The 22,085-nt window shown below is 40.8% G+C and overlaps 1 protein-coding gene across 3 annotated transcripts in view; it reads right to left on the bottom strand.

Moving 5' to 3' along the window:
* Window positions 1-406: 406 nt before the first annotated feature.
* Window positions 407-22,085, bottom strand: part of ASCC1 (activating signal cointegrator 1 complex subunit 1) — a 49,215-nt gene continuing 27,536 nt past the window's right edge. For all 3 annotated transcript variants that reach the window (XM_083614221.1, XM_083614220.1, XM_083614222.1), the window contains exons 8-10: window positions 21,329-21,453; window positions 19,615-19,691; window positions 407-874 (exon numbers count right to left, since the gene is read on the bottom strand). In XM_083614221.1, the coding sequence (XP_083470347.1) occupies window positions 758-874; window positions 19,615-19,691; window positions 21,329-21,453 (319 nt within the window). In that variant the 3' untranslated portion in view covers window positions 407-757. The remainder of the gene's footprint in view (window positions 875-19,614; window positions 19,692-21,328; window positions 21,454-22,085) is intronic.

The following is a 22,085-nucleotide window of genomic DNA, read 5'->3' as shown; positions in this document are numbered from 1 at the left end:
ACAGGTCACAACACTGTGAGCCATAGTAAATGCTCAGAGCTGCACACAAGCGAACACATCATGCCTACTGTCTTTGGGGCTACACAAGGAAATAGGCAAGCATTATCACACTGCTGGGTGTGATTTTTCACTACCATGTAAGCAGAATCATCCAGGGTGTTGTCCGCGTGGCAAAACCTGGCCCCTCGTACGGAAAAATGTTGTTTGCATGGATTGTGCTCCAAGGACAGTGACCATTTCAGAGATGAAAAGAGTTACTTGCAGCCCACCTGGACATGCAGTAAGAACCCCTTCTAGGCAACTGAAGATGGGAGCTTTTGTAAACTGAAAGCATCGATTCTTAGGGCAATCCATGAGTAATAACTAGCATTAGATATGTGTTCAAAGGTAAGCTAGTAAAAAAAAATGGATTGGTAACCTTGATTAATTTATTTACAACTAACTGAAAGCCTGTTACACGCAGAATGTATTATTTCATCTGTAACCAGCACCTATTCTTCAATAAAAGAACCAACAAACTAAAATATCTTATTTGAACAAGTAATTGTTTTCACTGTGTTCAGACCAAGGTGAATTTGCAAATTTAGAAGGAGGACAGAATGACGCTGGCCCATCAACAGGATCCATTTAAATCATCATCATCATCTTCCTCCTCTTCTTCTTCTTCTTCTTCTTCTTCTTCTTCTTCTTCTTCTTCTTCTTCTTCTTCTTCATTGTGCAGTTCTGATGTCATTCTGTTGGGGCATTGGTCTCTACTTCAGGAGAAATTTAACTGCCCAGATGTCGCATAGTAACCAGAGCTATCTGAGGAGAATCTCTGAGAGAGGTAGACTGAATTCAGCTGCACTTCTCCAAAGCAGAAGTTCTCAAAGAGCTGAAAGAAACGAGATGGAAATAATGAAAGATCCCTAAAAGCGTGTGCTCATATTTCTTATGAGTGAAACTACAAACAATATTTTTGAAACACTTTGATTTTGTAGGACAGTAAGAAGCCAGATATAATAGCATCACAACAGCCCCACACAAAATGTTCATCACCAGTAGTTCGTGAACTAGGTTAAACGAGGCTTTCCTTGGTGAGAGCTAGTTTGTAATGTCCATGATAAATAAACTGAGTTCATTTAATTAATGCAGGTTATCAAACTGCATACTGAAAGGAGACACCCTCGGGTGCTTTTGTTCAAGATAAGAAGAGTGAACCGGAACAAAAGGCTCTTTGACCCAATTCCTTCAATGAAGTCTTTCAAGGGCACTTAAACCACACACACACCACTCCTGAAACCTAGTTCAGGAGAAAGCTGCTCCAGTGATTAACACTGTACAGGAGACAGATGAAACGATTACATCAGAATATATTACAAAGGGAAGCCAGTAATATTGCTTTGAAGAAACATCACATTCAAGTGCTTTTCTCCGTTCCATTAAGCAGCAGGAAATTGCTCTGCCTTTAAAATGCCTTTGGAAAACCTTTCAACAAATACACTAATTTCAAACTCGGTTTAATGCTGCTGTGCCAAGGGTCAACAAGGGCTGAGTAGCTTAGCGTCCCCATCATGGAGGCCTTAAAAACCCACACTCCATCTGACTTCTTCTGCATTTTATATCTGTCCCTACAGACCTCAGCTCAACATGGGCACATACAACTCTTCTGGCCATTAAAGACTCCCAGCGGCTTTGAAAAAATCTACAGCTTCATTAAGCCCTGCTCATCCAGAGCTGACAATGCATTGATTCTTCTGTGTGAAACCACTGAAATTCAAAAATTTACTTGGCAGGCATAATGTAATATATTTCACTTCTTTCCAGAAATGTACTGAACTCTCCCTGGTACGGTTTATCTTAAACCACTTCTTCACTGATGTTGGCCATTTATTTTATGTTCCATGACCCTCTTATGTAAATCAAGATTTGCCCAAGTGGGTGGGGCATCTGACACCAAAAGAGTTTGCTAGGTGAGCCTGAGGGAGAAACATATACTGTACTGCTCAAAGATGAAGACACTTCAAGGCAAGCTGCAGCTGACTGGGCTGTACTGTCAATCTCGCTGCAAATATATGGATGGGGAAGGGCAGAAACAAAGACAGGGACTTAAAATGATCTGGCTGGCTGGGCAGAATACATTACGGGATCTAATAGGGTGGTAGGCAAAAGGAATTTCAAAATCTTGAGTCTCTAAGTATGGAGTCTTGGAAACAAACAAAAGGTTCTTAAACTATAAATCTAGCTTTTATTGTCAAATCCTTCTGCTACCCAAGAGCTTCAGAGAAAAAAGTAGCAAATGAGAATTGCAATAAACCTCACTGTCCCTACCTTGGCCCCTCCTTGACTATTTTTCTGGTTGCCTGGATGGAGGACAGAGTGGAGTGTCAGTGTAGAAAGTCACCTACTGCGTAAAGAGTAGAATTTACATTTGTTGCTCCACCCTCTTTTGGTTCTGGCCCCGCCCACCATTGGCATGTGGCCCCTTGAAGCATGCCAATAAGGGAATGTGGCCCTCACTGTCCTCCGCCCTTGGTCTGGAAGCTGGTCCTGAAAACCTGACTTGCTAAAAGATTGCCCCAACAGCTGCTGGAAGTGCAGTTACATTTTGAAAAGGACATGAAACTACACAGGAGGAGGCCAAAAATTACTTTGAAATAATCAAGATTCTAGGAAAATCAATATTTGGATAATGAGACTTATCCTTTTATCACTTCTTGTTAAGCCTAGCAAGAATACATTTTATTGAAAACTTTAAAAAATAAGTTTTGATTTCATATTTAAAGCCCAGGGTAAAAAAAGAGAATTGAAAAGCCCTATGCAATTATAAACATGAATCCATAATGAGGCTCCAAAATCTTATGTTCCTGCAATCAAGATATACATTTCGCATATATAAGAACTAATAATGGTGTGTGTAGAGGGTTGTTTTTAAATTAAAATCCAGTTTGACTGAGCACGGTATTTAGAGAATATTTTTTGAAGACTACAGCAATTTTGACAGGGCATAGGCTTTGAGCTCAGTGGCCAGAAGTGGGATTTTAAGACTACACCTGTTTTTTATTTTCCATATATTTTAAATAAGTAGCTCTCACAGGTCCTCATAATCCTACCTTTTTGCTTACTCAGCAAACAGGATGCTCCCTGCACTGCCTACACAACAGGAAATTGTTACTGTCAGATTGTTTGTGAGCCTGAAGATGTTTTTAAAGTGAGGAATATTGAAGTATTTATTTGCAGTGGCGGGGGCGGAATGTTGAAGTTTCAACTTCTAAGGGGATTATTTGCCTCAAGACAAGCTAGCACAGGAAGCAAAATGCATATACAGGATATTGCAAATATCTATTTGAGATAACAAAAGCAAGCTCTCTCTTACCATATAGGCAGTTCTTATTTGAAAATAAGCTCATGCACACACACACACTTTTCAGGGGTTACTCAAGAATACGCAGTACCGGCACCTCTTTTTGTTGTTGTTAAAAAGTGTAGCACTTACTGTAACAACTTCACGGTGAGTACCAGCACCTATTTTTCTAGAAAAAAAGCATTATATATATGTATACACACATACACACACAAACACACTTTACGTACACAGACACAGACACAGATATAGTAACAAAGTGCAAAAGCATTCTCCCCTCCTGTGGTTTCCAGCAACTGATATTCAGAAGCATATTGCCTTTGACAATGGAGACAGGAAATAGCCAATAGTAACTGCTTGAAAGTCCTATTGTCCATGAATTTGTCGAACCCTCTTTCAAAACCATCCAAGTTGGTAGCCATCACTGCCTCATGTGGGACTGAATTCCATAGTTTCACTAAGCTTCACTGGGTGTCTGCAAGTTTTAATGTTATGATCCACTTTCTCCATGCCATGCTATGATTTTACAAACTTCTATAACGTCACCTTTTGTCTAAACTAAAAAGCCCCCCAGCAGCCCTATCGCTCAAGAAAGGGTAAGGGGAAACATGAAGTGGCTTAGACATGCTGGCCACATGACCCGGAAGCTGTCTGCGGACAAATGCTGGCTCCCTCGGCTTATAGAGCAAGATGAGCGCCACAACCTCAGAGTCGTTCGCGAATGGACCTAACGGTCAGGGGTACCTTTACAATTTTTTTAAGATAAAAAGGAAAAGAAAAAAAGGATACACTTATTTAAAATAGCCACCTGTTCCCAAAGTGGGGTGTGACCTCAACATGTAAAAAAAAGAAGACAGAAAATAGCACTTTCCCACAGTGAACTTTAGTAGAACAATTGATTTTTCTGGAAAGGTACTAGCCGTACATTAATCATGAGCATAGCACAAGATTTAAGGAACAGCCACAGCCTTTTCTCTTCCCACTTTCACATCAAGCCTCCTACTTTTATTACCTCACTTTATTCCCTCAGGCCTCAGGTGACTGAAGCCACTGGATACCAAGAGTAGGCAGATGAGGGCAATAGCGTAGTCCAAAGGGCATAAGCTCCCTCTCAAAGCACAGCTAGGAAAGAGGCTCTTGGGAGCACAGATGGTAGCAAAAGGTCTCTGATATTGCAATGTTAATTTCTTGCTTTGAAAAAGGGGTCCCGTGACCCTGCCTCCTGAGCTTAGGTTTAATAGAGCTGCCTTCTATTTCACATCTGATGAAGTTGACTCTGGGCCACGGAAACCTATGACATAATCAATTAGTTTTCAAAAGGTGCCACACCTGTCCTGATTTTGCTAACATTATTTCAGATTAAGCGGAGTTAACAGCAAGTAAAAAAACGTTAGCAAGTTGGATGATCTTTCGTTTGCCCCCCTTTGTTTTCTCAAGCCACCCAAACTTTACTTATGATTGTAGGCCTTTTGAAGACAGAGATGAAACTGCTGTAGGCCACCCTGAACCCATGGTCTTGAGTGGGTTATAAATAGGATTAATAAAATTAAATTTTTCAAAAATATTTTAACTATAGTTTTAAGAATACTAAAGTGAGACTTCCATAAATGTGCACAATATATTTTGCTTTGGGCAGAATGAGTGGAACACCCCCTTTCTCGTCTGCTCGGTTCCTGCAGTTTCCTTTCGGCTACCTTCCCCCAAAATGTGATGCACCACTTCTGTTTTCAAACCTGGGAATAGCTACAATCAATCACAGGGCTAATATACACCAGGCTACCAGCAGAGCAGCACTGCAGCTCCATTTATGAAAACCTGGACATGCCAGCACAAACTACTGCTTTTAAATCACCTGTCATGAACACAGCAAGCATGAGAAACATTAATAGATTTGGCTGAAAAGGTGCTGGGCAGCAGGACGACAAATATAACCAGAAGAGAGGAAGGGGAAGCAGAGGTATTTAAAACTTCCTTCACGTAATCTCTCTGCTCTGCGCTTTGGGCAGCCTGGCCTGGATTTCACTGTTACTGTCACAGGTATTGATCAGTTCCAAAAGCTTTGCTCTTGCCTAAAGTGGCAAGGCCAAAAGGACCATTTGGAATTAATTAAAGAAAAGAAAAGAAAAAGAAAACCTAGCAGTTCTGCAGAGAATTTCAATACTTCAATACCATGGGAACAACTCACTGCAATGCTCTGCAGTTAAAAATCTACCAACAAAGAGAAGCAGTATCAGAGGATAAGATGCACACATTCACCCGGAAATGAATACACACATGCAGTCAGTCTGTAGGGAATCCATTCACTGGAAAGTATCAACCATATAAAGCACCGGCTAAGGATAAGGAGATTAATGGTGCAAAACTGTCCTTTGTGAAGCCGCACAAGAAGGCTGGCAAGAGAAATAACATGTCCTTAGCCGCCCGTACAGTTTATTCACAAAACCAGATACTCCCAGCCACGGGTGTGGGAGGCTTAGGACTCAGCCTGAAGGTAAGAATGTTTTAAGCATCGGAAGATGGAGGGGGGCCTTTCTCAACCTTGGGTCCCCAGATATTGTTGAACTACAACTCCCATCATCCCTCGCTAGCAAGGCCAGAGATCAGGGATGATGGGAGTTGTAGTCCAACAACATCTGGGGACCCAAGGTTAAGAAACACTGTGTTAAGGAATCAGATGCCTTGTTGGTGATACAAAGCAGCTACGATATGTGGTATCACCCCCAAATCTAAATATACCCCTAAGGGTGATAGCTCTTAGACTTGGATACAAGATCAGATAGGATATACAGTAAGAGCAACCAGAGACATAGTCAGACTTCTTGTGCCGGTGGAGCAGAGAGAGACAACACACCCATACCCACCCCTCAGTTTCCTCCTCAGGCAAGCTAAGTTGCCTAAACTGGTCCCATCATGACCCGCCCACAGAAAAGGACCTAAAAATATGATTACCTCAGCTTAACTCCAAGGATGGATGTTTCTAAGGGCACTCCATCAACAGAAAATGTTTGTGGTGACTGCCCTTTCCTTTATCGCATCTGCAGCACCCAGTTTTCCCAAGAGGAGATAAAAAAATCCCCACCAAAAGATTCCATTGGGATTGTTTTCATGTTCACTCTTTTCTGAAGGCAAAATTCACACTTATTTCGAAGCAGCGAGGTTCACTACATCATTTTTAGCAGGGAAAGTGGTCACCTACCATCTCACTCTCCCACAAATGAAAAGCACCAAAGTGTACACTTAAAATAAGGGGGCAAATTCACCATACACATATTAATTAGCTCTCAGCCACACTGATGAAGAAGTGGGAGGACTTGACTTCAGCTACATTCAAATAGGTACAGACTGGTAGAGAGTTTGGGATTACACTCAAGATTACATTATTTGACTACAGTCTTAAAGAGCAATACATGCTCTGCATCTATCATGCAGATAATATTAGAAAGTAACTTTGCTCAGTTCTTGATTTACATATCATAACTCTCCCTAGTTTTCTACCTGGAGACTTTGAAATTTTCAGTGACTACACCTAAATATACACTTTAAAACAGGCATTCCAGAGCCCTTGGCTTCACAAACTTTTATCAACTCAAGTGCTTAGTCTATATTGCAAAATACAGGAGAGTACTAAGCCCTCAGACAGCTTCTCTTGAAATTATCCACGAAAAATTTAATAATCCTACCCTAAACAAGTATAAAATAACCTAAATTGAAAATATATTGGTCCCGTGGCTTAGAAGAACTAGCTAGTTAAACCCATGCTCTTTATAGCCTGTCTTTGTGGAAAATATTACTTAAAGTGCAAATTATTATAATCTTTCAGACTTTGACTAAATCAGAACCTTAATACCAGCACAAGCTAGAGGGAAATAAGCTGTAAGTAGCTCACCCATCAAGCATACAATAATTTATCAAAGAAGACAATGTTTGTTGTATTGGCCTGCAGCTCTTGTTCAGTCTTTTTTGGCAGAAATGAGTATCTACTACAAGGTCTCTGACAAGGAGAAGATTGGTTTAAAACCAAAGAGGGGTCTGCAAGTATAAATAAAGAACCTCTACTGCAGTCCTCTGGGAACCACATGGATTTAGAAACACATGCTATCCTGAGATGGCAGATATTGATACTGTAGGAGAGAGAAAGGGGGAGGAGGAATGCTTGTAGGGATAAGAAATAAATCAAAGTGATTGATAGGACAAAGGAGACTGATTGATACAAATGGGGTGAATTTCACAGTTCATGAATATGTGGAATGGATCTCAGTTGGCTAGCAGGCAGATGGGAACTATGGACGCAGTATGCTTTGGCCATCTGTCCCACACAACTCTCGTTAATGAACCTCCATTGCGACATGGAATGAATCTGATATTTTAGTTCCTAGAAGGCATGAAGCTGGAAGGAATCTAAAAATCACCTAAATCCAGCCTCTACACATCATCATGCTTTCTCTTTCTCTCTCACACACTGATTTACACAGGTGATCCAGATTGCAATGCCTCACCAAACAGGAAACAGGAAGGAATAACAACACGCAGTCAATGAACAATTTAGTAAAACAATGAGTTAAGAGCCTGTCTGCCCCCCGCCCCCAGCACATTAGTACAGTGGTACCTTGGGTTACAAACACTTTGGGTTACAAACTCTGCTAACCCAGAGGTAGTACCTCGGGTTGCGAACTTTGCCCCAGGATGAGAATGGAAATCGCGTGCCAGCAGCATGGCGGCAGCAGGAGGCCCCATTAGCGAAAGCATACCTCTAGCTAAGAACCGTTTTGGGTTAAGAACGGACTTCCGGAATGAATTACGTTCGTAACCCGAGGTACCACTGTATTATAAAAATACTAATGGTTTCTGGCCAGAAAATGTCTAAAAGTGCATGTTGTTATAGTTCTGAAATGATCAGATATGAATCTAATCAATAGCATTCCATACACACTTCAGAAAAGAGCCTGACCATTCCCACATTACATAGATGAAAAATAACATGAAAAATGTATTTCAGTCTCTATTACGTAACAAGAACCACAAACTTACAGCACTTCAGTTATTTATGTTCCAAGATCGTTCAACTATTTCTAACAAAAGGACCTCTTTGCTACATTTCCAAAGCAAAGCTTACTTCAGGTCACAGGCGTCAATAAAATCAATAAAAATACTTAACTAATTGAGGTTCTGCCCTCCCCCAACATAAAGCCTGACCCCCCCCCAATGAATCTTGGCTGCGCCCATGCTTCAGGAGGCAAGTTGTTGTTCAGATGAGTAGCAGTGAACAGGCATTCAGTGGAATTCATAGATATGTTTCTTGAGTCAGATCTTTTACTGGCTCAGGAGACAGAAGTTTGCATACAACTAACCATCACAACAAAGGAACAAATATGGAGGGTTAATTAGTTGATTCAGATCAATTCATTCCACATTTGAAATATGTTTTCAATAACATTTTGGTCACGCACAAAAAGCATATATCCGACTGTGTGCAACTCCAGACTCTGCACGCTTAGTAATTACCTACACCATTTAATGGCACCTAGAAGCTTTCCAGCACTACAACCATTAAAAGAGCAGGTAGGCTGGTGCTGTTCCAGAGCGAAAGACCCTACCTTCTGCTCCAGAGTGAAATGAATGCTACCTTCTGTCAAAATGAGCCTGCTGCTCCTTTCTAATGGCTTTTTAAAGGCATGCTAGCCAGATGAAGAACAAAAACTTCTGTTATGGCACAGGTGCTTTGTGATTAAGATGTGCTGCAGAGTTTCACAAAAAGCATGGGGGACAAAATGAAAAGAAGAAAATGAAGGCCTGGCATTCTTTCCTTACTTCCCATAGCAGGGCTTCCAAAACAACCCACAGGTTATCAAGGCCTTCCACCTTGAAAATACAGCTTGACAGATTTCTGGAACAGTCTCCCTAGAATAGCAAAGGGAGCAAATAATGTCATCAAGTCCCAAAGGAATAATTTGTAAGAGTATTTTATTCTTTTTCTTTAAAATCTGGTGTATTACTCAGAACCTGTTGCATTCAGCTTTTCTCTCCCCCCCCCCCTCAATCTTGTATGTTTTTTTCTGGGTCCAATTGCATCTCCAGGCACTACAAAACTTTGGAAGACAGCACATGCCAAAATTCTCCCTTATATGAAACAAAAGGTACAGAAGCCTTCTCAGGGCCAGGCTGGGAAATCCTAGCTTTTTCCTGCACTTCTGGAGTAAGACAGATTGTCACACTGAGAATGTTGACTTGGATGATGCTGTGATAAGAATGCCTTTTATTTGAATAGCTTGTGCTTCATCCTCAAGAGGCTACCAGTTTTTTTTCCTCCTGATCCAACAGGCTAGCTAATCCAGTGACATTTCCCCTCTCCTACTGCAGCATTTGGCTTGGCTCAGACAGATTGTTCCACTAAATAATAAGACAGTGGTTCTTCCATAAGTGAGTGTGCATGAAAAGTGTTCCATGAACATTGGAAAAGGCTATTGAATCTGGATAAGGTTTCACGAAGGACTTTGCCTTCAAGAATGAAGTGGTCTATCCAGTCCACTTCCCTTCCCATTCTTTTTTTAAAAAAATGTCTTCTGTATTGTATTAATCTTTTAAAGAGCTATGATCTGGAGATGTAGGATTATAAAGGATTAATGGGGTCTCCTTAGTATTCCATAAAAACACCTTCAAAGCTCCCCAAACGTTGTCGCTTATTCTGCAAAACTAACATGTCAAGCAATTTATAGAAGCCTCTGTTTTATCAGCAAGCACAATATTCTTTTTGTTCAGTTCTCATTTTGATTAACTGTTTCCGCAAGAACTTTAATATAATGAAGCTTATTAAAAAGTCTCATGCTAGGGTTAAAAAAACCCCAAGATTTGAGAACAAAATTAGATAGTGTTTGAATTATGAAGGCAATTCATAGAATCATAGAATTGTAGAGTTGGAAGGGACCCCAAGGGTCATCTAGTCCAACCCTCTGCAATGCAGGAATTTCAACTAAAGCATCCATGACAGATTCAACCTCTGCTTGAAAATCTCCAAGGAAGGAAAGTCCCTCACCTCCCAAGGGAGACCACTGTTCTTCCTTCATCCGAGCATCACAGAGCGGTTTACAATATAAAAACACAAAAATACATACCACAGTAACAAACAAAAACAATACCCCCCCTAAAACAGTTTAAAAGGCCATAGATTGTTTAATTAGCCAAAGGCCTGTTATACTTAAATGATCATGCAACAGAGTCACTCTTGGTACAAGACCTAATTACAATACCTGGAAATATCCACATTTGCTGCATTTTATGCTCCATTATTTTCAATACCCACTGCTAACAAACTACTAGCCCACCCACAGGACTGCACTCAAATTAGTAACAGATCATACTCTTGGGTAACTAGCTGCACACAGAGACAAGCACATACAGAGTTCCCTCTCCTTTAATCGGTGTTACAAGAGAGTTAAGCAAGCAGTAATGGCACCTGCTGAAAAATAATGAATTAAAGATACATCTGCACAGAGCTCTCCGGCACATTTTAGTGATGCTCCATTAACTTTAATGCACTTTGAATGAAGCCATGTAGGCCTCTGAGAGTCTAATGTGTTAATGAGGTATTGATGGCTTTAGAAGTAGTTAGGCTGCAAAATGGGCCTTATTGGTTGCTTCCCAAGTAGCCTCGCAGCTAAACAAAGACTACTTGAAACAGAAGCAAGCATTCCGCTATGTCTCTCCATATTGCAAAACTTGGGCATGTCACAATATTCCATTCACACCTTCAGCAGACCCTGTTGTCTGGTACCAGTGCTACTTCCTGTGAAGCAGTATCTTGCTGTTATGTGACCTCTTTCTACTACCTTAAGCGGAACTATCACATTCTTTGGCAACCAATTTGTGTGCCCCATTCCTCCGTTTGTGTTTTGCTGAAGGAAGGATTGAACACTGAGATGTTCATAAGACTGTAAGAAATCTAGACATTCGTCTTCAGATCAAGAGCTATTTCCTCCTTAGGGTGATACCAAAGATTCATATATGTTAATATGCCACAAGTAGGTCCCCCCAAGAGTCTGTTCTCAGGCAAAAACATCTGAATTACTCTTACAATAAACCTAAAGACTGAGACTGGAACATCTCTTTCTATACATATGCATTCCTCTGGGCATTTTCCCCATGCTTTTTGGAAAGGATACTCAAGGTCAGTAGCAGAGAATAATCAAGTAAGTTAGCACTTACAGATGACAACAATACCCGACTCCCAGTATATTGTGGAGTGCAAACTGGAGTGCTTTGTTTTAAGGGAGAGAATAGATTTAGCGGGCAGTCATGGGATAAGAGAACAGGTCCTCTTATGGATCAGGTACTGGTTAAAGAACAGGAAGTAGGAGCTCTAATAAATGGATAGCTCTCCCAATGGAAGAATGTACTTTTAAGTATAGGAGTGAGAGTGTGCTCAATGATACTTATCGCCTTGTAGCTGTGTTTGGAATTGCACACATACTCTGGAAAGTCTAACATAAAGGGGATACAGAATGTCTAAAATCAATCACATACTTTCTCCCATAAAGTTTCTGTCTCGTAAGATACATAATGCATTGGGTCAGTGTGGTCTACTGGCCACTGTATATCAAGTGTAGGACTTTCAACTCACCTACTAGAAAAGAGGCAGAGGTAATTGCTGCTATACTGATCAAAGAGAACCTAAGATTGAAAGGAATGCCCATGGAAAGGAGTATGAGGGAAAGGGAAAGATACAAAAATATCACAAATTCCCTATACTGTGTTACATTTCTTATTCACTTCTTCCTAGAATTGTTTCTCCAGTGGATTGCCTTTTTTCCTTTTTCTTTTTTGCTGTATTCGAGTTACTCCAACAAAATAAATTTTCTTCCCAGTCTCTCTTCTGAATGTTCTCATATTCTCTCTTAGATCACTAGCTTAAGGATTGCCCATATTCAGAGGATGTAAAAAAGCTTTCCCCCCTCAAATATTAGATTTCTATTAATGTATTTATACAGTCATACAGCCCCTTTAATCTTCCTTTCTCCAGACCATGCAAAAGTTTATTTTAAATCTCTCTTTAGCCCTGCGGTCTCCCTACCACAGCATCATTCTAATTGTGTGTTCTTGAATTTTCTCTAGTATATCAGAATCCTTTAATAATGCAGGGATCAGAAATAGATGCAATGTTCTGCAGTGTGCAAAGTGGCATTATGTGTTTCCAATTCTCCTTTCCATTTTTCTACCTAGCCACTCCAATATTAAAAAACCACTCTTAACCGAATATTCTATCCAAAAATGCTACAAAACATATATTTGTTTTCTTTCATCAACTTCTTAGTTTTATCTTCTGGTGTTTACGAAGCATGCCAGTAGTGTGTTCTAGTCATCTTGCTTTTATTAATTTACTTGTGAAATGCCTGTCATTATGAAGCGTGGAAGGAGAGCACATATATTACAGGGACTCACAAGTGTGAGTATAATATTATTTAAATAGAAACTTTAGAAACAGCTTGACTAAAAAAGTATCTCCAACTGGTGTACATTTAGCATGCAACATTGTCAATGGAGACTGGATCTCCTAATTTCAGAAGAAGCAGGCTTCAGAACAGTGTACTCAAGTACAGTACTTTTACCGATAAGACCAGACAGCAGCTACTCATTTTAAAATAAAAAGATGCATGTGGGAACACTGCTGGGATGAGAGCTGAACCCACTCCTGCATCAAGTGACCCAAGTAGCTGCAGTACAAGACATGTTCCACTCCTATCCCTACTGACACACCATCTTTCAATTCATTTCTTTGTCACAGGAAGCGACTGACTCATAGCCAATGAGGTGCACCAGGATACACTCATGAGCCCCATGTCCAGAGCACAGGTAGATTTTCCTGGTCCCCTGCAATCCAGTCCCAGTTTGCATCTTAGCTTACTTTACCCAATAGGACTCTATGGAAGCCTTTAAGAATGAAGTCCATTCCTATATGCATATCCCCACCCTCGGCTTCATAGACTAGGCTCTCATTTTGTGTGACAAAACAAGAGAATCCAGGAGAAAGCTTTTATAAGAATATGATTGTGGGTTAATCCAAGTCACGCAGATTACAACCAGACCCCCTCAATATGGCTTGTACAAACTCAACAATGCCTTAGCACTTCTTTCTCGTATTGTAATTAAATAAAATAACCAAACTGATTTTCAGTGTTCAGCACTAGTGGAGATGGGGCTGTAGCCTGGGAGGGTCATTATTAAGAAAGTTAAGCTCTGTCAGTTTCTCAATAATGGCTGTTGTGGAATGCCATAAAACCCTTCTCTATCAGGATGTAATTAACTTTGCTCAGCATTATGTAGGCAGCTGTTACTTTAGCCTATTTTTAAAAAAAATCCAGGCAGTTTCCCCTCTATTTCACTTTAAATATATGACATTACAAAGTTAAGTGTCAAGTGAAAAATCTGTGTCCTGCATCTAGGTTATATCTATTTACCGACATGAGGATTACAAACTGTAGATAAGCGTACTCACAGATCATACCCCATTATCACTTTATTATCTTTTGCTAAATCTCCCTTACTTTTCCCAAACACACAGAGATGCCAAGACACCAAATGATTTTCCTTTCATTACAGGCGCAGAGTACCTCAAGGCCTGGACATTCTAGTGGACTGGAAGTGAAGTAAGTGTGAGGTTTAGGCCAGGGGTCAGCAACCTTTTTCAGCCATGGGCCGGTCCACTGTCCCTCAGACCATGTGGTGGGCCGGACTATATTGGGGGGGAGGGGATGAACGAATTCCTATGCCCCACAAATAACCCAGAGATGCATTTTAAATAAAAGGACAAATTCTACTCATGTAAAAACATGCTGATTCCCGGACCGTCCGTGGGCCGGATTGAGAAGGCGATTGGGCCGCATCCGGCCCACGGGCTTTAAGTTGCCTACCCCTGGGTTTAGGCCATAGGATGAAAGGGAAACCTTAGTGGGCCAGTTGTTAAGGAAATGTATGATGAGGCCTTGCTTGCTGTGTCATGCTTTCAACTGGCAACAGAGCCTTCAGCATGAGTGTACCAGTTGTAAGGAACTGTTTCCTTGGTGATTGGACAAACCTACTACTCTGTCCTTTTTACTCAGGCCTTCTCCAGCATTGCTTTTCAGTTGATATGATCTATGATGAAGGCTTTTTTATTATGGAAAAGGGGCTTATAGCTCAGTGGCAGAGCATCTGCTCTGCATGCAGAAGGTCCCACCTCATTCTCTGGCAGGTAGGGCTGGGTACGTCTGAAACCCTGTCAGTATAGACAATACAGTGGTACCTCATTTTCGAACATCTCGGAAGTTGAACGTTTTGGTTTTCGAATGCCAAAAACCCAGAAGTACCTGCTTCGGTTTTCGAACACTTTTCAGAAGTCGAACATTCTACACGGCTTCCGTATTGAGTTTTCCGTAAGTAAATGCTTCTGGAAGTAAATGCTTCAGTTTTTGAACGTTTCGGAAGTCAAACGGTCTTCTGGAACAGATTACGTTGGAAAACCGAGGTACCACTGTACTGTGTTAGATGGATCAATGATCTAACTCGATATAAGGTACCTTCCTACATTCCAACTATGCTTTGTAGTTTTGTTTTATGATGGATTTTATCTTATGCATTTTTATGCACTCTTGTTCACCACTTAGAGGTTTTATGTTACGATCTTTATACATCCTTAAAATAAACAAGAGTTAAGTGTATGCAGGAATCTTATGAAGGGATAGATTATTGCCGAGCACTGTCAGTTAAAGCCTCTGGAAATCTGCAAACCTGGGGATATACACTGCAATAGCCCCCATATTTTATCAGTCTACAACTCCCATCAGCCTTAGCCTGCACAGACAATTGTGAGAGATTATGGAAATTGGGAGTCCAACATCCATAATATGTTGACTACTCCTGCTTTAAACAAAACGGGACTCTATGTCACTGGGATCCCATTATACTGGACTTTGCATATGGAGGAAGAGATGACATCTTCTTTCAGAACATACAGTCAATAATGGCTTAGACTCATTAGAGCAGAGTTTCCCAAACTGGGGTCTCCAGTTGTTTTTGGACTACAACTCCCATCATTCCTAGCTAACAGCATGAGGGATGACGGGAATTGTAGTTCAAAAACAGCTGGAGACCCAAGTTTGGGAAACCCTTCCTTAAAGCCTTCCTCTCACATATTTCTTCATGATTTCTAAGATCAGCTAGGCGTGCCCTCTTCAGGATCACACTCCTGGGTTGTTCTGGTGACAATGGCACATAGAAAAGCACTATCAGCAGCTGTCCAAACATAGAATCCACAAGCCTGCCCCAAATTTTCCAAAGTTTAAACATTGTTGGAAGCAAGAAAACATTTCTGTTTACGTTGGCATTTGGTAGCAGAGTTCAAAGCAGGCAAAAAGTTATTTTATGTTCTCATCCATTTGAAAACATGCAACACCTGCTGAGCCCTTTCTATCAGATTACTTTCTACTATATATTTATTACAGTCAGTATGGTGTTGTCTACAGGAAGGTACCAGCAGAGTTTAATCTCAAAATTCTCCCAGCCTCATGTATTCTGGCTTCTTACAGACTTACCTCTTGAGCCCCTACTGTTGCATCCTAATGCCTAACTTCTGGCTTCTTCGGTTGTAGGAGGAGTAATTATTCTCAATGCATTTATTTTCTGCCTTCCTGCCTTAATATGAGGCACTCAAGGTAACTCACAGCGTGGTAAATACACACATACACCACAAATCACTTTTTAAAAACTCGCCTAAAAAGGGGGGGGGGGGTAGCAGAAAATACAGATCAAATACATGCAAAAGAGAAGGCGAAAAAGGGAGAAACAAACTGCTGGAACAAAATAATAAATAAATCTGCCAGGCAGAGTAATCCAAAGCCTAGACACAATAGGGGAGAAGGCTCTATTGAACATTCCCACCAGCCCACTCTCAGATATCAGTGGGATACACAAACAGGCTTCTCCAAATGACCTCACAGAACAGGCAGGCTCATAAGGTAGGAAGCGCCAGTGCATTTGATATACTGATCCTAAGGTGTTTAGGAATTTAAAGGTAATGGCCAGTACTCAAGTCCCAAACAAACCAGAATGAATATTGTAAATAGGGTGAGGGGGAGATTTGACAAAATCTAAGAGGAGGGGGTGGGAGGTTTGGCTACTCAAGGTTTTCAAATGCCCCCACCCCACGTTTCTCATTCAAACCTCCACAGGGGGGTTACACTGGAAGGCATGCACCCACCTGCCTATCAGCTTCTCCAGCACCCACCCCCCATAAACTTCCCCCTTCAAGCCTCAGTTCATTTTGATGTCCCAGCACAGCTTCAAAAAAATCACTTTGGCCCACTAGGGGTAGGGGAGATAAAGACTGAGCCTGATCTAATGGGGAGGAGTTTGGCAAGCTGTAAGGGGGGAGGTGGCTTTGGCAAGGAAGGGGAGGGGTGGCTTTGGCGGGGTGGGGGTAAATGAGGTTGGTGAGTTAAGCCAGCAGGGGTGGAAGTCCCTAGTACAGCGTTTCCCAAACTTGAGTCTCCAGCTGTTGTTGGACTACAACTCACATCATTCCTAGCTAGCAGGACCAATGGTCAGGGATGATAGGAACTGTAGTCCAAAAACAGTTTGAGAAACCCTGCAATCCAACACCCCAATCTGTCACAGTCTCTCCTCAGAGCTCTGCTAGCATCACTCCTCCAGCCTGGAGCTCCTTGTTCTGCCCACTGAAAGTGTAGGTTGGGGTGGAAATATCACTAGCAGGAACTCGCAGAAAACCCCTAAATGGGGCATGTTGGGGGGTGGGTTTGCACTGGCCCTAGATTCGCTGAATCCCAAACTAACCCCACTGCAGTCACTTGATGGTATTTGGCCTGATCCAGGAACAGTCACCACATCAATTCCACATCAGCATGGAACAGGGTTTTATCTGCCCCAGGCAATGTTGAGTAGCAAAGCTGTGGATGCAGCAGTGACCACCCCATTCATTCATGCCCCTCGGCTGCCCAGCCAGTGTCAAGATTGCTCTGTGATTCAGCGGGTTTAATTCTGAGTAAATATGCACAGGATTGTGCTGTAACGGATCTTCTGTTTGTCTAACAGGGCTGTTGCTGGAAAATGTCTGGATGCACAGAAGCCTAAGGTTTATTTTTAATATGCATATTGCTTATTGTGAAGCATTAAATAATTGTTGGAAGACACTGGCAGATGTGCTGATGTGGATGAAATTAATTCAAGGTGAGTTAATAGATCTCAAAGATCTACACTGGTAGGTAATGACTGCAAAATTAAAAAAATTCTAGATTTATAACAGAAAAGGTTATTGGAAAGGCTATCTGCAGTGGCATATTATGGAAGAAAATGCCACTGGAGGTGTACTGATTCTCCATATTATCACCGGTGGCTGATACGGTACCAGTCCAGTATCACAGCAGAACAAAAATGAAAAAGTGTTTTAAAATAGGCCTGTGTCCAACTTGCTGCAGGAAGTTCATCAGCTTGTGCCTGAGCTGTGCACTTTTTTTTGGCTGTTCCCACTTGGAGTTTGCAAATATACTTTAATTACCACTTCCAAATGAAATTTCTTTATACTACTGCTCGACCTCTTTTGGTTATGCTCTATAAAAAGGGGCTTGCTCTTACCTGGCATGCTCTCATTTTCAGTTATCAAACCAATCTGAAAGTTATCCGACTGGGAGAATTAACCCCAATCACTGAGCTGGTTGCATAAGCATCCACAAAGCAAAAAGCAAGTCAACAATACATAATCTGGACTGGAAGTAAAAAAAATGAAAGACTACAATTTAAGAAGTAAGGGAGAATGGGTGAGTTTGTAAAGCACATTGCATTTGGATGGCAGGATGCAGTTGGTATGCTGTGACAGTCACTGCAGCTGCATTCGTAACCAATCTGACATTTGGGCTTCTGTCTCTAAACCTAAGGAAACTACTTTGCAAGGAGAATTAGCAGAAGAATGTAACTAATATAAAATGGCAGGGGCAAGAGTGCCTATCAGAGCAAAATTCAAAAGAATGCATCACTGATCAATGGTCAGGCTGTCAGGGCTCTACTGCCAGTTATGAGTCATACTTAATTAGTGCCAGTGGGTGTTCCTCTGGGCAGTTGGCAACGAGGAGGGAAATGCCAAATGAGTGGCGAAAGAATGTGGGGGTGCTGGAGAAAGATGGTGTTTCTTAAAAGAAGGCGTGCTTGGGGGAAATTAGCAGCATTCTTTCATGCATCAAACAGCCAATGGTTCTATTGGCTGGAACAGTAAAAAAAATTTTTTTTAACCCCACAATTAATGCTTCTAAAAAACAACTGGTCTGTCTCACATTTCACAGAGCTGTGGTATGAATAATAGACATGGGTGATCAAATTTAATGTATTTTTCCACTTAGAAACTCCATACATCAGCATGCCAAGTCAAGACACAGAAGTGCAAATGACACAATCTTTAACTTGTTGCCAAACAGGAAGATGGGACAGGTGGGAGATGAATGAACTACTTGAATGTATGATTCTTTTAAAAATCTAAGTATTTGGGAAATGTTCAAGGAATGAAAGACTCAAAAGTAGCTTAAGGTAGACCTAATGACCGCTTATATCCTTTTCTGCTATGTTGCAATTAAGTATTTATTATTGTATCTCTTTGTCTGTCTTTCTGACACACACACACACACACACACACACACACACACACACACATTAACTATGCTTGGATAATACTATCTGGGTTTGACATGCCAAGATATGAACAACTCTTTTGGCTGCATGGACAGCAACCTATTGCCACCTTTCTCATTGCATGCTTGAATGAAATGCAGGCATTTCTAACTAAACAGAGTTTCCTATTTTGTTCCCACTGGTAAACTATGGCTACCTGCTTTGGACTACAGTTTCAATATCTGTATATGTGTGCCCCACCCCATTCTGCCCCCATTCCACCTTCTTCTGGGTCCAAAAGGACCATGCATCAGCAATCACATGTTTAATAGCTATATTAGGATCTCACTTAGTCCAGTCAATGTGCCTCCATATGTCAGTGTCATTTATACATTTTGCACATGTTAGACATGCCAACAACATTTCAGATTGAATTCCTTTCTTTTTAGTACATACACTCTTTTTAAGTACATACATACATACATACATACATAGTACATACAATAGTCCATCCTCTCTCCTGCCAATTAGGATATCATAGATACAATATACAGGTGCAAGTTTGCAATTTATTTTTAATTTCACCTGGAATGTCATTTAACATAAGCTAAACAAGCCTACTTCACACTGACCTTCAATATATTTCGTCCATCAAATGACTCCCTTTCCTTGAAAAATTTGCCTGCAGATCTATTACTTTGCTCTTCAGCTGCAAAATAAATATATCAAATTACAGCTCAGCCTAAAAGGGTTTTTTCACACATGGAATACAACTCTGCACTCACCTTTTATACAAGAAAGAAAACCTGCAAATTATTTCCCAAAGTATCATGTCAAAATTCCTACAGTCATCAATATTGTTGCAAGGATTATGCAGGGCTGACAGCTCGGTGTAATAGAATCATCCAAGGGGAAACTAGAGTGTAATACTCAGGGCTCTGTCAAAGCACATTTCAGCAATAAAGCATTCTCTCATCTCTTGAATTACCAAGTCCAGCATCAAATATCTGATCACTCTGCATAGTATATATTTAAAACCAATGAGGAAAAGTAAGCACTTGGGCAATGCATCCTTGTTCACAAGGTGTCTCTAATCTCTCAATGCCAGTATCTGAGAACAAACTCAAGAAGATGAATTACCCCTTAGCTAGAGTTTTGTTACTCTGCAATCTACATATTCTCCTCACAAGCATATAACCACCAATATGATTTCTGAGGTGTTCAAGTTTCATTAAAAACCCCTCAAAATTCTAGCCCTTATGATAGCAAGGAACAAACTGTTGCATTGCACTGAGCTAAGCCAAGGTTTAGCTTAGCATATCATAAGAACCGGAAACAGTGGTTCTCTCCTCATTAATCATAAGCTAAAATCGATAAAGAACTTCAGTGCTATCTCACTACGCCATAGTTTGGCTTACTATGTTGTGCAAACCAGCTATCTGAAAATACGACTTTTGGAAGTTGTCTATTTGTTAAAAATAAACATGAGCAGTAGTTCGTAATTCAGGCTTGTAAGCAGCAAGCTACCTGTTCACCTGTGAGAACTGCTTCCAGGAAGGATAGTAAAAATCTTGGTGGACTAAGAATTTTTATATTTTTTAATGTGCAGCCCAGGCACAGGATTTGAGATTGTGTGGACTCTTTGATAGAAAGCCTGAATTTTCTGATGCAGACATCACACAAACACATCTATTAAGTGTCCTATTTGTTCTATCAGCTAAAATCAAAGACAAAATCTTGATATACAGTTAGTTGGTTGAACTTAGCATGGTAGTTCTTATGGCCTTAAAATATGCAATGCACAGAGTGACTTAAGGAAATGTCCTTGTCATAGCCACACACAACAGTTTGCTGTAAGCAGTTTGTTAGAATTAGCGCAAGGCATGTTCAGGATTCAGTTCAATAGTTACTCAGTTACTATTCTATTTACTGATATAGTCATTCTCACTAAAACAAAACAAAACAATACAGGAGCCTGGAAGTACATAGCATTAACCAAATCCATTTTTTAGATACAGGAAATACAAATGAAGACAGTAACAGTCTTGTCTAAAAAGCAATACAATATCCTAACTTTCATCAGACATACAGGGAAGAAAGATCCATTATTCTGCCAGACATAAACAGTGTGTTTAATGTTTTAGCAAAAGATTTCTTCTCTGCTCTGTACTGTGTAACCTTAATGAAGGAACCCAACTCCTTTTGAGGGTCATGAACCAATTATCTTCTGCCTAAAGGTCACAAAACAATAACAAATGAGCAACACCAAACACAGGAACCATACAGCAATTTCAGAGATCAAAGTGGTAGCTATATTTCCTCAAGGAGACCTTAACAAATGCTCACCACTAGGATCTTTCCGGAAGATTGTGTTCATGACTGTGGCATGGAGTTTCACCCGATCCCACTCTTTCATCATTAGTCCAGAGGTCACAAACCGATCTGTCAGTCTATCTGCTATGAGCTGGAGCCTATGGAAAGGGAAAGGAAGTAAGGAAAGCCACCATTTTTTCATTACCGTAATGGGATACACAATTGTATGTTCATAACCCTGCAAGGAAAAATACATAAAATTGTTGCTACTAAAACAATAGATGTTGCATCTACAGCCTGCCATTTCTTCAAGGTAGGGAGATATCAGTGGTGAAAGTTGGAATTGGCAGGTCTGGAATACAGAACAAAATGTTTCAGTCACATTTGTCACTGGGCTTAGAATACAAGGCAAGCCTAGATAAGGGATCAATCATGGGATGAGATGACAAAACTATGTTCTTAAGACCAAAAATATACTGACCCCACCTGAAGATGGCTTGATATCATGCTAAAAACTATTTATCTTGTTCCATGTACAACTTTGTAGTGTGGAAATCAGAACCTTGGCCAAGGATGCTTGTCTGAGATAAAGAAATCACCTCTGAATCACAAGCACTTCTTCAAGTCACGCTGGTACCTGTCACTAATCGTCTCCAGTGACAGAAGTGATAAAACAATGTAGCTGGAAACTGTCGATACCTTGCTTAACCCTAGCAATACAGCACCTTCCCCTACCCTACAATGCAGACATTTCTAGGACAATGTGGTACACAGGCAGGTCATCATACAA

This window comes from Podarcis filfolensis (genome assembly GCF_964270895.1).
Source record: "Podarcis filfolensis genome assembly, chromosome: 5".
NCBI classification, from domain to species: Eukaryota; Metazoa; Chordata; class Lepidosauria; order Squamata; family Lacertidae; genus Podarcis; species Podarcis filfolensis.
Note: the sequence above shows the minus strand (reverse complement) of the source record. Positions and strands in the feature narration are given on the sequence as shown.